The 14,523-nt window shown below is 39.3% G+C and overlaps 1 protein-coding gene across 17 annotated transcripts in view; it reads right to left on the minus strand.

Annotated features, from left to right (window-relative positions):
- LOC120370532 (gametocyte-specific factor 1-like) overlaps positions 1–14,523 on the minus strand; it is a 139,270-nt gene that overhangs the window by 58,908 nt on the left and 65,839 nt on the right. Inside the window, exon 9 of one of the 17 annotated variants that reach the window (XM_039485528.1) lies at positions 13,099–13,249. The exons of the other annotated variants lie outside the window; for them this stretch is intronic. Coding sequence (XP_039341462.1) covers positions 13,155–13,249 — 95 coding nt within the window. The 3' untranslated portion in view covers positions 13,099–13,154. Of the gene's footprint in view, positions 1–13,098; positions 13,250–14,523 lie in introns of those variants that run through there. 17 annotated transcript variants of the gene reach the window in all.

Here is a 14,523-nt window from a genome sequence, read left to right on the forward strand (position 1 = left end):
TGAGGAAATCACCTACAATTTTCTGAAAAGCAAAGGGAAGAATAGGATCTTTGGTCTCAGATCCCTGAAATCTACTTAGAAATGGTAGGAACTCCTGCACAAAGTGGGGCAAGATCCTGTAAGGTGCTGAGGACCTCCTGGAAGTTGATGACTGTGCTCTCATCTCCCATATAAATCATTAAGAGTTGAATGTGTTCAATGTTTCCCAAAGGTGATCAGCACTTCACAGAATCAGGACCTTAGCCCTTCCTTATGCCAGCGGTATAAAGGCTATAATAAATTTTAGGATAAGAGGGATACATTTTGTTAATTGCTGAGCAAATCGGACATTTTGAGTATTGAATGCTAGTCCCACCATCAATATTTGGAAACAGGATTTGATCTGCTATCTCAGGGTAGCAAAGAGTCCTGTGGCACCTTATAGATTAACAGACGTATTGGAGTATGAGCTTTGTGGGTGAATATCCACTTCGTCGGATGCCTGTATCTCAGGGTATCAAACCTGACATATAATCCCAAAAAACAACTGCCAAAACTCACATATGCTGGTTAACTGGAATGTCAACTTTAACCTAAAAGAATGCAACTACAGGCTTCTGAAAATAACACTCATCAGGGTGTTATACAAACTTTTTCTGTGCCATGAAAAGAAGAACAGCTTTCAGCACACACTGATTACTTCACAGTTAGCATATTTATTACTGATACTTTTTGGGTTTTATGTTTGATTGGGCAGATCCTCAGCTGATATAAAAGGTCCAATGAAGTCAGAGGAACTACGTCAATTTCACCAGCTGAGATTATGGTCCAATGTGATTTTATTAGTGATATTTAGTGAAAAAAAATTGATTATGAAAGTTTACTGGATGATATTTTTCCTTAGCCAGAAGGAGGTAAAATAGCAATACAAATATTACAAATTCATTTCCTGTATTTTTGCCCAAACTGTATGCAATTTGTCACTTGTACTTGCCATATTCACACTCTATACATGAAGGGAGAAGAAAAAAGGTAAGAAGAAGAAAAAAATGAAAAAGAAAAAGAAACAGAAACTAAATACTGTAATAACACTCAAGTATGCCTAAAGGAGAAGGGAAGTGGTCAAAAAATAATTCACCCTGCCCCTTCAGCATCCTTCACAGACATTGTACACAAGGATCATGAGAGCCTAGTACAGACAACCCATAGCCCCGTTCTGCCCCAACCAGTTAGTAGAGCTGGGATAGCATTAAAAGGGGGTCATTCAGGCCCATGCTGTCCCAGTGCACGTGAAGGTCTATGCTCCACTGGAGCATCTGCATGCTCACCCAGTTCAGAGGGAGTGCACAGTGAACCCTGGCAAATATTATGGCAGGGAGCAATTAGGCATGATCTATCAGTGAATCTGGAGGCCCTAGGTTTAAACACCAACAGCTTGATTCTGTCCTTACATAAGAATGGCCATACAGGCCAATGGTCCATCTTGCCCTGTATCCTGTCTTTGACAGAGGTCAATGCCAAATGCTTCAGAGGGAATAAACAGAACAGGGCAATTATTGAGTGATCCATCCTGTCATTCTCTCCCAGCTTCTGGCAATTGGAGGTTTAGGTATACCCAAAGGAGAGGGTAGCATCTTGGCTAATAGCATTGATAGACCTATCATCCATGGACTTATCCAGTTCTTTTTTGAACCCAGTTACACTTTTGGCCTTCACAACATCCCTTCACAATGAGTTCCACAGGTTGACTGTGTGTTGTGTGAACAAGTACTTCCTTTGGTTTGTTTTAAACCTGCTGCCAATTCATTTCATTGGGTGACCCTTGGTTCTTGTGTTATGTGAAGGGATAAATAACACTTCCTTATTCACTTCCCCAGATTGTTCATGATTTTATAGACCTTGATCATATCCCCCCCGGTCTCTCCATTCCAAGCTGAAAAGTCCCAGTCATCTTTAATCTTTCCTCAAATGGAAGCTGTTCCAAAACCTTAATCATTTTTGTTGCTCTTCTCAGTACATTTTCCAATTCTAATATATCTTTTTTGAGCTGGGGCAACTAGAATTGCACACAATATTCAATTTGTACTCAGACCATGGATTTATATAAAAGCATAATGATATTTACTGTCATGCTATCTATCAATTTCCTAACAGTTCCTAACTTTTTGTTAACTTTTTTGACTGACACTGCACATTGAGCAAGTGTTTTCAGAGAACTATCTACAATGTCTCCGAGATCTCTTTCTTGAGTGGTAACGGCTAATTTAGACCCCCATCATTTTGAATGTATAGCTTGGATTATGTATTCAAATGTACATTATTTTGCATTTATCAACATTGAATTTCATCTGCCATTTTGTTGCCCAGTCACTCAGTTTTGTGAGATCCCATTATAACTCCTCACAGTCTGCTTTGGACTTAGTTATTCTGAGTAATTTTGTATCATCTGTAAATTTTGCCATCTCACTGTTGACCCCTTTTTCCGTATCTTTTATGAATGTGTTGAATATAACTGGTCCTAGTACAGATCCCTGGGGGACACCATTTACCTCTCTCCATTCTGAAAACTGACCATTTATTCCTATCTTTTGTTTCCTGTCTTTTAACCAGTTACTGATCCATAAGAGGACCTTCCCTCTTATCCCATGACTGCTTACTTTGCTTAAGAGCCTTTGGTGAGGGACCTTGTCAAAGGCTTTCTGAAAAGTCCAAGTACATGATATCCACTGGATCATCCTTGTCCACATGCTTGTTGACCTCCTCAAAGAATTCTGCTAGATTCGTGAGGCATGATTTCCCTTTAGAAAAGCCCTGTGGACTCTCCCCAACATATTCCGCTCATCTATGTGCCTGATAATTCTATTCTTTAATATAGTTTTAACCAATTTGCCTAGTACTGAAGATAGGCTTACTGACATGTACTTGCCAGGATCACCTCTGGAGCCTTTTTAAAAATTGCATCATATAGCTACCCTTCAGTCAGCTGGTACAGAAGCTGATTTAAGTGATAAGTTACATACCACAGCTAGTAGTTTTGAATTTCATATTGCAGTTCCTTCAGAACTCTCGGTGAAAACCATCTGGTCCTGCTGACTTATTACTGTTTAATTTATCAATTTCTTCTAAAATCCCTACTGACACCTCAGACTGGGACAGTTCCTTAGATATGTCACCTAAAAAGAATGGGTCACGTATGGGAATCTCCCTCACATCCTCTACATTGGAGCTGGATACAAAGAATTAATTTAGGAAGTACTTTTATCCCCATTTCACAGATGAGGACCTGAGACCCAGAGAGATTAAGTGATTTACCCAAAGCCAAACAGGAAGTCTGTGGCAGGGAATTAAACTCTGGTCTCCCCACTCTCAGGCTAGTGCCCCTCATCATAATTTATTGTTATTATTCATTATTATTTACTGATTAATCCTTTAATCAAACCAGGGGTACATTTTATGTCTGCATCATATCTTATAAATAAGGGCTGTGATGCATTTAATCTCATATCAAATGGCATTCAGCCAAGAATAATTCAATTTCTGTTTAATATCCCACCCTGTGAGCCTCCAAAAGAAGGAATAACAAAGGAAGTTGCAGGGAATTTGGCTCATTCAGCCTTACAGAAATGGAGAGTGCCAGGCAGGAGATAGAGACTGTCACTACTGCATTTGAGCTATGCTGTACATTACTATGAAAATGGGGACTGGTTCCATACAATGACCTATTTTGCTGGCCTGAAATACACAGTCTCTTATTGTACTCAATTACTTTTGCACTACAGTCCATTAGTAAGAGTTGTTCAGCTGAAAGAAAACTATCATATCATATATATGAATTTTGCTGAACATATTTTTGCTAATACTGTATATCAGGCCAGTATAATGTTATTTTATTATTGCAGCAGTTTTTCTATTGCAAACTGCAGAACAAATTCCTTTAATATGACATTAATGTCTATAAGTGCTCATAGTCACATTTCTAAATTTGATTAGAGGAGATAAAGATTCATACTTACTAAAAACCAATTTTGCTGTCTCCTGTCACAGAGACAAGGACAAACCAATTCCCTGACCTGATCTTACCATCACGCCTAGAGGCTGCATAGTTAATCCTACCGAAGAAGCAAAGGTTATGTGTGAAGAACGATAGAGAAATCTGTCATTAAAATGATACTGATCTGTCAATATACAGAATGCATTAAAGTGTATAACCACAATGTAGTAATGTGTTTGGGATTTTGCTTCCCACCCCGAAGGAAATTCAGGCCAGACTTAGCAGAGCTATAGGATGTCATATGAGCCTATGTGGATAAGCAATAAAGAGGTAAAAAGATCATAACATTTGTACTGACACCCATCAAGGCATTCTTCTTGCGACAATATTTGCAAAATACATTTACAGTTTGCAAAAGAGGCAGTCAACTAATGGTTGGAATATGGGACTAGAAGTCAGCTTTGTGGCTGCCTTGCTGTGTGACCTTGAACCTTCAGTTTTCCTGACTTGGTGATAGGAATAAAAATATTTACAAGCCTTTGAAATAATGAACATTTTATTATTGGGGCTATTACTTTTAGCTATTTAGGTGGAGGGGTTTTTTTTAATTAAATGTACCAGAATTTTGTCAAGAAAACAGTTGTTTTGGAAAAGCTTCTTCCACTGCGGTTTAATTGTCAGTGGCAAAATGTTACAGAATGAGGAACTGTAATACACCTAAATTAGCCCATAACCTTAATCAATTATGAATCCACACAGTCAAGAAAATATGAATGTAACCCTACATATTTCCTTTAACCCCACTCAATATTGCTCTGTTTATACATTCAGGGATTGCATTAGCTCTTCTGGCCCCAGGAACACACTGGAAGTTCATGATTACCATTACCCCCAAGTCTTTTTCATAGTCACTGCTTCCCAGGAGTCCCCTCATCCTGTAAGCATAGCCTGCGTTCTTTGTTCCTAAATGTATGACTCTACATTTGGCCATATTGAAATATGAATTGTTTGCTCACACCCACCTTACCGAACAATCCAGATCGCTCTGTACTAGTGACCTATCCTCTCCATTCTGTACCACTTCCCCAGTCTTTGGGTCATCCGGAAGCGTTATCAGTAATGATTTTACGTTTTCTTCCATTAATAAAAAATGTTAAATAGCACAGGGCCAAAAAGCCATCCCTGCTGGACTCCACTAGAAACACATCTGCTCAGTGATGATTCCCCATTTACAATTACATTTTGAGACCTATCTGCTAGCCAGTTCTTAATCCATTTAATGTGTGCCATATTGATTTTGTATTGTTCTAGTTTCTTAATCCAAATCTCATGTGGTACCAAATCAAATGGTTTACAGAAGACTAAGTATATTACATCAACACTATTCCCTTGATCAAGCAAAGAAATCACATAAAAAAGATAAAGTTAGTTTGACAAGTTCTGTCTTCTATAAATCCATGTTGATTGGCATTAATAAAATTACCCCCCTTTAATTCTTGATTGACCCTTGTATCAACTGTTCCTTATTTTTCCCAAGATCCATGTCAGGCTGATGGGTCTATAATTACCTACCTAATCCTCTATCTTTTTAAAATACTGACACAACATTAAGAACGAGGAGTACTTATGGCACCTTAGAGACTAACAAATTTATTTGGGCATAAGCTTTCATGGGCTAAAGCCCACTTCATCAAATGCATGCAGTGAAAAATACAGTAGGAGGATATATATACACAGAGAACATGAAAAAATGGGTGTTGCCATACCAACTCTAAGGAGACTAATCAATTAAGGTGGGCTATTATCAGCAGGAGAAAAAAAACACATTTGTAGTGATAATCAGGATGGCCTATTTCAAACAGTTAATAAGAAGGTGTGAATAACAGTAGGGGAAAATTAGCATGGGGAAATAGTTTTTACTTTGTGTAATGACCCATCCACTCCCAGTCTTTATTCAAGCCTAATTAAATGGTGTCCAGTTTGCAAATTAATTCTAATTCTGCAGTTTCTCGTTGGAATCTGTTTTTGAAGCTTTTTTGTTGCAGAATTGCAACTTTAAAAAACTTCAAAAACAGACTTTTTCCCCTACTGTTATTCACGCCTTCTTGTCAGCTGTTTGAAATGGGCCATCCTGATTATCTCCTGCTGATAATAGCCCACCTTAATTGATTAGTCTCCTTAGAGTTGGTATGGCAACACCCATCTTTTCATGTTCTCTGTGTAATAGTAAAGTTATATCTCCTACTGTATTTTCCACTGCATGCATCTGATGAAGTGAGCTTTAGCCCATGAAAGCTTATGCCCAAATAAATTTGTTAGTCTCTAAGGTGCCACAAGTACTCCTGTTCTTTTTGCTGATACAGACTAACACGGCTACCACTCTGACACCTGACACAACATTAGCTTTCTTCCAGTTTTCTGGAACTTCCCCAGTGTTCAGTGATTTATTGAAAATCATTAACAACAGTCCAGAGAGCTCCTTGGCCATCTCTTAATATTGACAGATGCATGTTTTATCTGGACTTACTGATTTTAAAAAGTCTAACTTTTTAACATCCTCCTGAGTTACTGTTGGAATGGAAAGTAAATTTGATCACCATCATATGATATAAATGCATTATCTGTCTTTTTTCCCAAACACAGAACAGAAATATTTGTTGAACACTTTTGCCTTCTCTGCATTAATATTGACAATTGTACCATTTTTATGTAGTGATGGAAAAGTACTGTTAGGATCCCTTTTGTTCCTAATATACTTGAAACAATCATTGTCCTTAACTCTGCTGGCCACTGGTTTTGTCTTATGCTTCTCTTATCATTTTTCTGCAATTCCTAGCATCTAATTTATATTAATCACCATAAAATGTCCCTTTTTTGTATTCAATATATATCAAATACACACACACACACACACACACACACACACACACAGTTTCTACTTTCCGTCTCAGCCACACTTGTTTTCTAACCAATGTAATCTCTCTCAATTTTGGCTTTTTGAGCATCTTGTAAAATATATTTAAACTGTTCCCAGTTATCATTTGCATTTTTCTATTTAATTCTTTCATCCAGATGATTTGGCTCACAATTGTTTTCTGTTGCGCCTTCCGTAGCTATAGCTGTGTCCACTATGACATTGCCCCTCCAATCCCTGGTCATGCCCCTTACAACAAGACTTGTGTAGGGAGCCTTCTAAAACTGCCTATGGCTGTCTTACTCAATTCCTGCACAGGGAGAATTCGCTTCGAGCTGGACCCTGGGTTTTAATGGCACTGCAAAATAAAGAGTCCATAACAGGAGGGGGAGGACATCCTCAGGAACCCTTCACACAGTTCCCTCTTCTAAACATCTAGTAATCCTGCCTAATTCTGGACAATTGTTGGACAGCTACTTGCCCACATTACATGTTGCAGGTAAACACTGTGCGCTGCAACACTGACACAACCTAGTCCCAAATCTGGCACAAGTGCCTATGAGTCTTGAAGAGCTAAAGTAGCAGCTCCTATACCACTCCTCCTCCCTCCACCTTCAGTGGATATATGAAAACAAAGGTGCATGGGCTTCTTTATACCCAGAAGATCCCAGCTGCACAACACACAGCAGGTCCAGGATTGGAGAAGGGTGAAGTTGAGCTTTATGCAACCTTTCACACCTCTTTACATGCCTCACCTGTGCACTTCTCAGAATCTAACCCAGTATTTCTAATTTTTCAGCTCTCCTATGACAGAATAATTTTTTTTTATTTTTTAGCACCCAACACTTTTCATTATTAAATCTGTAGTGCCATTATGTGGTGTAAAATAGCTTTGCCATTGGAAAGTAAAGGCATATTGTCCGAAATTGATTTAAAGTGAAAAGAACCAGTTCACTCTTGTCTCTATCCCCAGATTTGTAAACTAATCTATTCCCCACCTACTGACAATCTTCAATCTAGTTAGATCATCCTCAATCTAGTTAGATCTCATGAAGTTCATCCTGTACAATGGGTCTTCAAATAACAAATTGTATTTCAAATACATTCAGAGGCAAATTACATGATACTATTATTGCCCTTCTTCTGACCTAAGTCTGTGCATCAAATACCTTAAACACAAAAATCAATCCTATCCAAACTGATCACAGGAAACTGAATTTATTTAATAAAGAAGAAAAACCCTAATCTGGCAACAAGCCAAGGAGTTTTGAGCAGACAAGGAAAAGTCAGAAGTTTCTTGGTAGCTATTTGTTATTGCATTTACAGCTCTGTTACTCCTGATATTTTACTTATACCAGTTCTATGCAAAAAGTGACACATTGACTAGGTATATATGCTTATATCTGTATTTATTTCCCCATCCATCTGCATATATGCTATAAACAGTATGGTATGTTGCATGTTTTGTAGCCAATAGATTGGCCTATTCAGAACAGTATCCCATTATATTCTCTAAGTATCACACACTAATTTTCTACCTATAAAATTTTATACCGTGTCTGGAAAAATATCAATTTATGAGTGCACGGCTATTTACAGCCAGGACTGAAATTCAGGACACTGTTTTGTTAAAGCTTAGCGTAAAGCTAGCTTTGAAATACAAAACCTTTATATAATTAATGGGTATGTCACATAAAAAATACTTTCATACTGGAAAAAAAGGAAACTACATCATGCTAATAATATGGATTTATTGTTCTGTGTTATGCTTCCATAAATTTCCGTCCCACTATGGCTAAATAGCAAGAGAGCCTGTCTCCCCCTGGGATAACAGACAGCCTTTCCTACATGATCCTTCAGTGAAGTCAAAATCCTGATTTAATTTTTTATAATTTAAGTATTTAGTCAAATTTTCTACAAGCAACGCTAAAAAAAACCCAACATACCAGAACCCTGATGAGGATTCTGTACCCTGCACTCAGATGAGAAACTCCACTGGTCTTGGCTTACTCATATGAGTAAAAATTGCTTATTGAGTATGTGAGTTGAAGGATTAGGTTCCAAAATAAGGCACATAAGTAAAGCAGCTACTGTCAGACACCTGTTAAGGTTGAAAACAGTATCTATGATAATTATAATCCTATTTTCACACACACTTAAACCTTTCTGAAACAATCAGCTTTTGAGTTGAAATTATCCCTGTTTGGCCTCTTCCATAAAGGTGAATTTTCCTAGAAAATTTGAGCAAAATCATGACTTATGAGGAGAACATAGGTATTTTTGAAATCTAATACCTCCCCCTAACCAGCTCACCCATATGGCCTAGAAAATGAGCAACAACTCCAGAATTCTATTCCCACTTTTCCTACTTATTGTCCTTAATAAAACACTGCTCACTTGTCTAGCACGTTAAAAACACACGTTGAGCTTCACAAAACGTGTGTGAGTTACTGAATTATCACTCCGCACCTTGCAACTTCGCCGCTCTTTATTCAAGAAGCTTCTCTTCAACATTATCGGCATTCTTGAGCATTCAAATATGTGCAAACCTGTCCTTTCAAGTTCTTATACTGCATTGTTCACCATGGTATACATTGCCTATATACTTATCATTGTGTGCTATACAGTAAATTGTACACAGAGTGTTATTGAGAAGAATTCCTCTTCACTCTGTGTATTATATTTCCTGCTTAAGGTATAACCAAATGTGAATAAAATGTTTAGGGTCAATAATTTTATTTTTAGTATTTGTTTCATTGGGTCTTGCTGCTTTTATTTTTTCTCCCTGAACTAAAATCACAGCTGTCCATTGAACATTTTATTTTATTACTCTACGTAATTCCACAATACTTGTAATATTTTTGTATACTTAGTAAAGAGTGCCATGACTGACAAATTACAGTACAAATGATATGACTGCAAACACAGAGTTTAAAAATTATGTGCTAGTGTCACAAATCCACAGGATCAGTGACAGGCCTTAGTTTTGGAACAGTCTCCAGGAGGAACTTTTCAGTGTACTAGACTGCCAAGGGGTCTCTCTCTTCCCCCAGGGTAAGCAACATGGCCTCGCCACCTTCTGCTTCACACCTTGCCCAGCGAGTCCAAATGAGACAGGCTCCTGGTAGAGACTTGTACACTCATCAGGGATTAATGCACCTCACCAAGCCTTTTCAATGACACTCAAATAGCATTGTCAAAATTGTAGGATTTATTAGTCAATTGGAACACAACATAGGAAGTCCTAAGGTTAGCATAGAGAACTGGTTAGTCCATTCTGGTTAGTCCAGAGCCCTGCCAGGCTGTAGTGAACTCCCATGTTCAGGATGTCTGTCTGTTTCTCAGTCTGACCTACTTCATCAAATCCCAGGTGGGAGTCCTGACTCCTTCCAGCAGCCAACACTCATCCTCCCTATCTGACACCTCTGTCCTTTGTTCTCTAGCTGGGGGATGTTGCTCAGCCTTCCTGCTAAGAGAGGTGGGGAAATCCATCTCCCTATGGTTGCTTGGCATCAGTGTCCTGGTGACTGGATTTGTCATTGTTGTCTCAGATTCTCTGTTGCTATAGGGTCAGCCTCAGCTAGTCTTTTTTCAATGACCCATTCAGGCTCAGATACCAAGGTGGCATTCATACCTGTGTCTCTTGCCTACCCTGAGAGCAAAACAATCTTTCTACCCTCCACACATCATAGCCTTGCAAAAATTGAGGGAAACTGAGGCACAGATAGGTGTCACTATATTACAGAAAATTCCCACTTCGTTACAGGGAGGCCCCCAAAATCATGAGATTAAAAAAAATAATTTGATTATTTTAAGTCAAATAATAAATGTTGGGTTCTTTTTATTTGTTGTCTGGTTTCTGAGCCAGTGAGGTGCACTTAGGCTCCTTAACCAATGAGACTAGACTCTCACCACTTCCTCCAACAGAAACCAACAGTTACTTGAATCCAGAACCTGGGGATTTAAGTAAAACACCAAATATTTCAAACCCAGTAATCAAATTGCAAGACTTGGCTACGCTGGAGTGAACATTAAATATTTACACACACTAAATTTCAAACACAACATTAGTGACAACTAAGTTAAAAAAGTGCAAAAACCCTCATGTGTAGTGAAGAAAAGAGTTTGTCAATTGGACCAGGCCATAAAAAATAAGATTTTTTGTATTTGCAAACTTCACAAACCCCAACATGCTTGGGAGGCAGGGGAGAGTAGAAAATTCTTTTCTAACATTGTATTGAGAGGAAGAGCAATATAGAGACAGTATGCAGATCAAGGGAAGTGATTATTCCTCTATTCGGCACTGGTGAGGCCACACTGGAGTATTGCGTCCAGTTTTGGTCCCCCCACTACAGAAGGGATTTGGACAAATTGGAACAAGTCCAGCAAAGGGCAACAAAAATGATTAGGGGGTTGGGGCACATGACTTACAAGGAGAGGCTGAGGGAACTGGGGTTATTTAGTCTGCAGAAGAGAAGAGTGAGGGGGGATTTGATAGCAGCCTTCAATTACCTGAAGGGGGTTCCAAAGAGGATGGAGCTCGACTGTTCTCAGTGGTGGCAGATGACAGAACAAGAAGCAATGGTCTCAAGTTGCAGTGGGGAAGGTCTAGGTTGAATATTAGGAAACATTAATTCACTAGGAGGGTGGTAAAGCACTGGAATGGGAGGTGGTGGAATCTTCATCCTTAGAGGATTTTAAGACCCGGCTTGACAAAGCCTTGGCTAAAATAATTTAGTTGGCGTTGGTCCTGCTTTGAGCAGGGGATTGGACAAGATGACCTCCTGAGGTCTCTGCCAACCCTAATATTCTACAATTCTATGCTGAGAATAATTCAGCTGAGTTTACCTAACTGTTCCAGAACAAAATAAATTAATGTCTGATGATAGGAAAGCTAAATATAGCATTAAAAAGAAGTCTAAAGCAATCATTTCCATATCAGTATGTTGTTTGGGCTGAGGCTGGCATCTTCCTTATCTTCAGTATTATTCTGAGTCTTTTTTTTTAAGTCCCTCATCCTATTTCTTGGCTCCTAGTTCTATTTAGCAGTATTAAAATACGTGTTGTTCAAGTGATCCCAGACCACTCACCATCATTATTTACCACTCCATCAATTTTTGTGTCATTTGCAAACTTTACCAACAATGATTTTATATTTTCTTCCACATCATTGATAAACATATTGAATAGAACTGGCCAAGAACAGATTCCTGTAGCACCCCAGGGGACCAATTTAGCCTAATAGTGATGACTTTTGTTCAACTGGGACAGTAATTCCACTTTTATGAGAACACCTTCTGACATTGCTGTGGGGTTAAGTGGTGCTTAAGCAAATGTGAAGTTCTAATCTCTGGTCTTTTAATGCAGAAGTTACTTAACAACCATCAAAGCATATTTTAGCCCTTCATGCAATTCAGAGTGTGTCGTATTACTTCAATAGGAACAGCAACAGCATCTATGGTGCATTCACCCTCCTCCCTCTTCCCTCCAATAAGTACAAGTGTGCACATGGAGCTGATCACCCAAAGGCAAATTAACTCTATTTTTCATTAAATAAGAACAGGTTGCAAGTTTTTCTTCTTCCTTGGCAGGGGCGGCTCTATATTTTTTGCCGTCCCAAGCACGGCAGTCAGGCAGCCTTTGGCGGCGTTTCTGCAGGAGGTCCACTGGTCACGTGGATTCGGCAGTGGTTGTGTGGGTGATCTACCGGTCCCGTGCTTTCAGCGTACCTGCCACTGAATTACCACCGAAGCCAGGGGACCGGCAGACCTCCCACAGAAACGCCACCAAAGGCTCCCTGACTGCCGCCCTCATGACAACTGACAGGCCACTCACCCCCTTTCCCCGGCTTGCTGCCCCACGCACTCACTTGCTGCGCTGGTGCCTGGAACTGCCCCTGTCCTTGGTGGAGCACATTGTGTGTGATGTTTTTTGTGGGGAAGTAGGGTGGCAAATTCTGCACTGTAATTCAGCAGAGGTAAGCTGTGTGAGACAAAAGAGAAGACTCCAGAATAGGTAACACTAGACCCATCAATATCATCTGCCCCTAAGGACAATGCAGGGTTATTATTTACAAAAGGAAAATTAATGCTTTTAGACAATGAACTACACAACTTATGCATTGGGGAAAAAATCATTGCACTTCAGCAGGGTACAGGCTTCTCAAGAAACCAACCGGACCAATCAATTTACACCAGGGATGAGTTTGGGAGTGATTTTGTATCTTAGGATTCTTTTCTGTGTACAAGAAGATTCTTTTCTCTATATTGATTAGAGGAGCGTATGTGGTGATGTGAGCATCTCTCGTTTTCTGCAGTCTTGTAGTGTCTGTCCAAAGTGTCTGGCTGAGGTTATGTTTCTGGAACCTGAAGTAAAGGGGTACATTTTAATTAAAGGTTAGGTCTGTGCATCAGGAATAAGCATTCTTTGGGGGAAAATGTGTGCTGGCTATTCAGAAACAAAGGAAGAAGTGAAACAATGAATGGGTGTTAGATTGGTTAAAAAGCCTTTGCTCAGATAAGCATCCAGTAGCTTCAAAGCTCATCCCAAATTTAATCCAGTGATGTGTTGGAGTCTGATAGCAGAGGCTAGTGGCAATTTTTTTGAAATCCTGCCTCCAAGCGGAAGGCAAGTTTGGCTATTACTACACCATCCATTTTATCCAAACAAATACCTGCCAGAGATGACTTACTCCAGGTTCTCATACAGTACATTGCAAGAGAAAATGTTTTGCCTTTGGAATAAACCAGATTGCACCAACTGGCAAGTATTATCAAAATATTCTCATGGGAGGACGCTCCCAGACATCCTTATCTATTTGGTATTATAAATAAGAGTTGAACGTGGTGTGTCTGTCTTTGGTCACGGTAATGACAGCACATTTTCAGTTTAAATGGGAAAATAAATGAATAGATTATCCAGTCCCTCAGCTCTCCTCTCTGCCATCATACATACATCAGGTACATGGGATTTACCATAGGCTCAGAGGGATATTTACAGGATTCCCCTTGTTAAACCCTGGACAACACAACACTGAATTTATTGATGTTTATCCCAAATTCAGCCATGTTGACCCAGCACTGAAAACACTGAGAACAGGATTTCTTGTGAAATTTCCACTTCTCCTTAGCTTCAGTGAGTTGGAAATTCCATGAGAATACCCATTCTCCCAGGATTTTGGCACTACTGCTTCTGGGCCCACACAGAATCAGGAAGTGCAAGAACTCAAAGTAAACTGAATTTTCCAGACATCAGAAAAGATCTGGCTTTAGTTTGGGCTTTGGATGATGGCCTGAGACAGCTCACATTTTATCCAAACTATCCACTTCCCATATTGCTAGTGAGGCTCAGGAATGTTGTTTTAGAAGGTGGGATTCAAATGACTTCTCAGTGTAAAAAAAATACTGTCAAGATCTATCTTTCTGTGGCCAGATACTGCTCTCTGAGTTGTGCCTGTACTGAAATCAATGAGGGCTGGAAGCACATATCTACAGGCTGAATTTGACAGAGAGTATCTCTCGCCAAGTTTTTAGTACTTTCTTAGAAGATTAACGGAAGACATTTCCAAAACAAAATGTTTCTTCTTTTGAATTCCTCCCTTCCTCCATTCTGATTTTAGAGGAACACACCTTGCTTCTGC

This window comes from Mauremys reevesii, linkage group 1 (assembly GCF_016161935.1).
Source record: "Mauremys reevesii isolate NIE-2019 linkage group 1, ASM1616193v1, whole genome shotgun sequence".
Taxonomy (NCBI): Eukaryota; Metazoa; Chordata; order Testudines; family Geoemydidae; genus Mauremys; species Mauremys reevesii.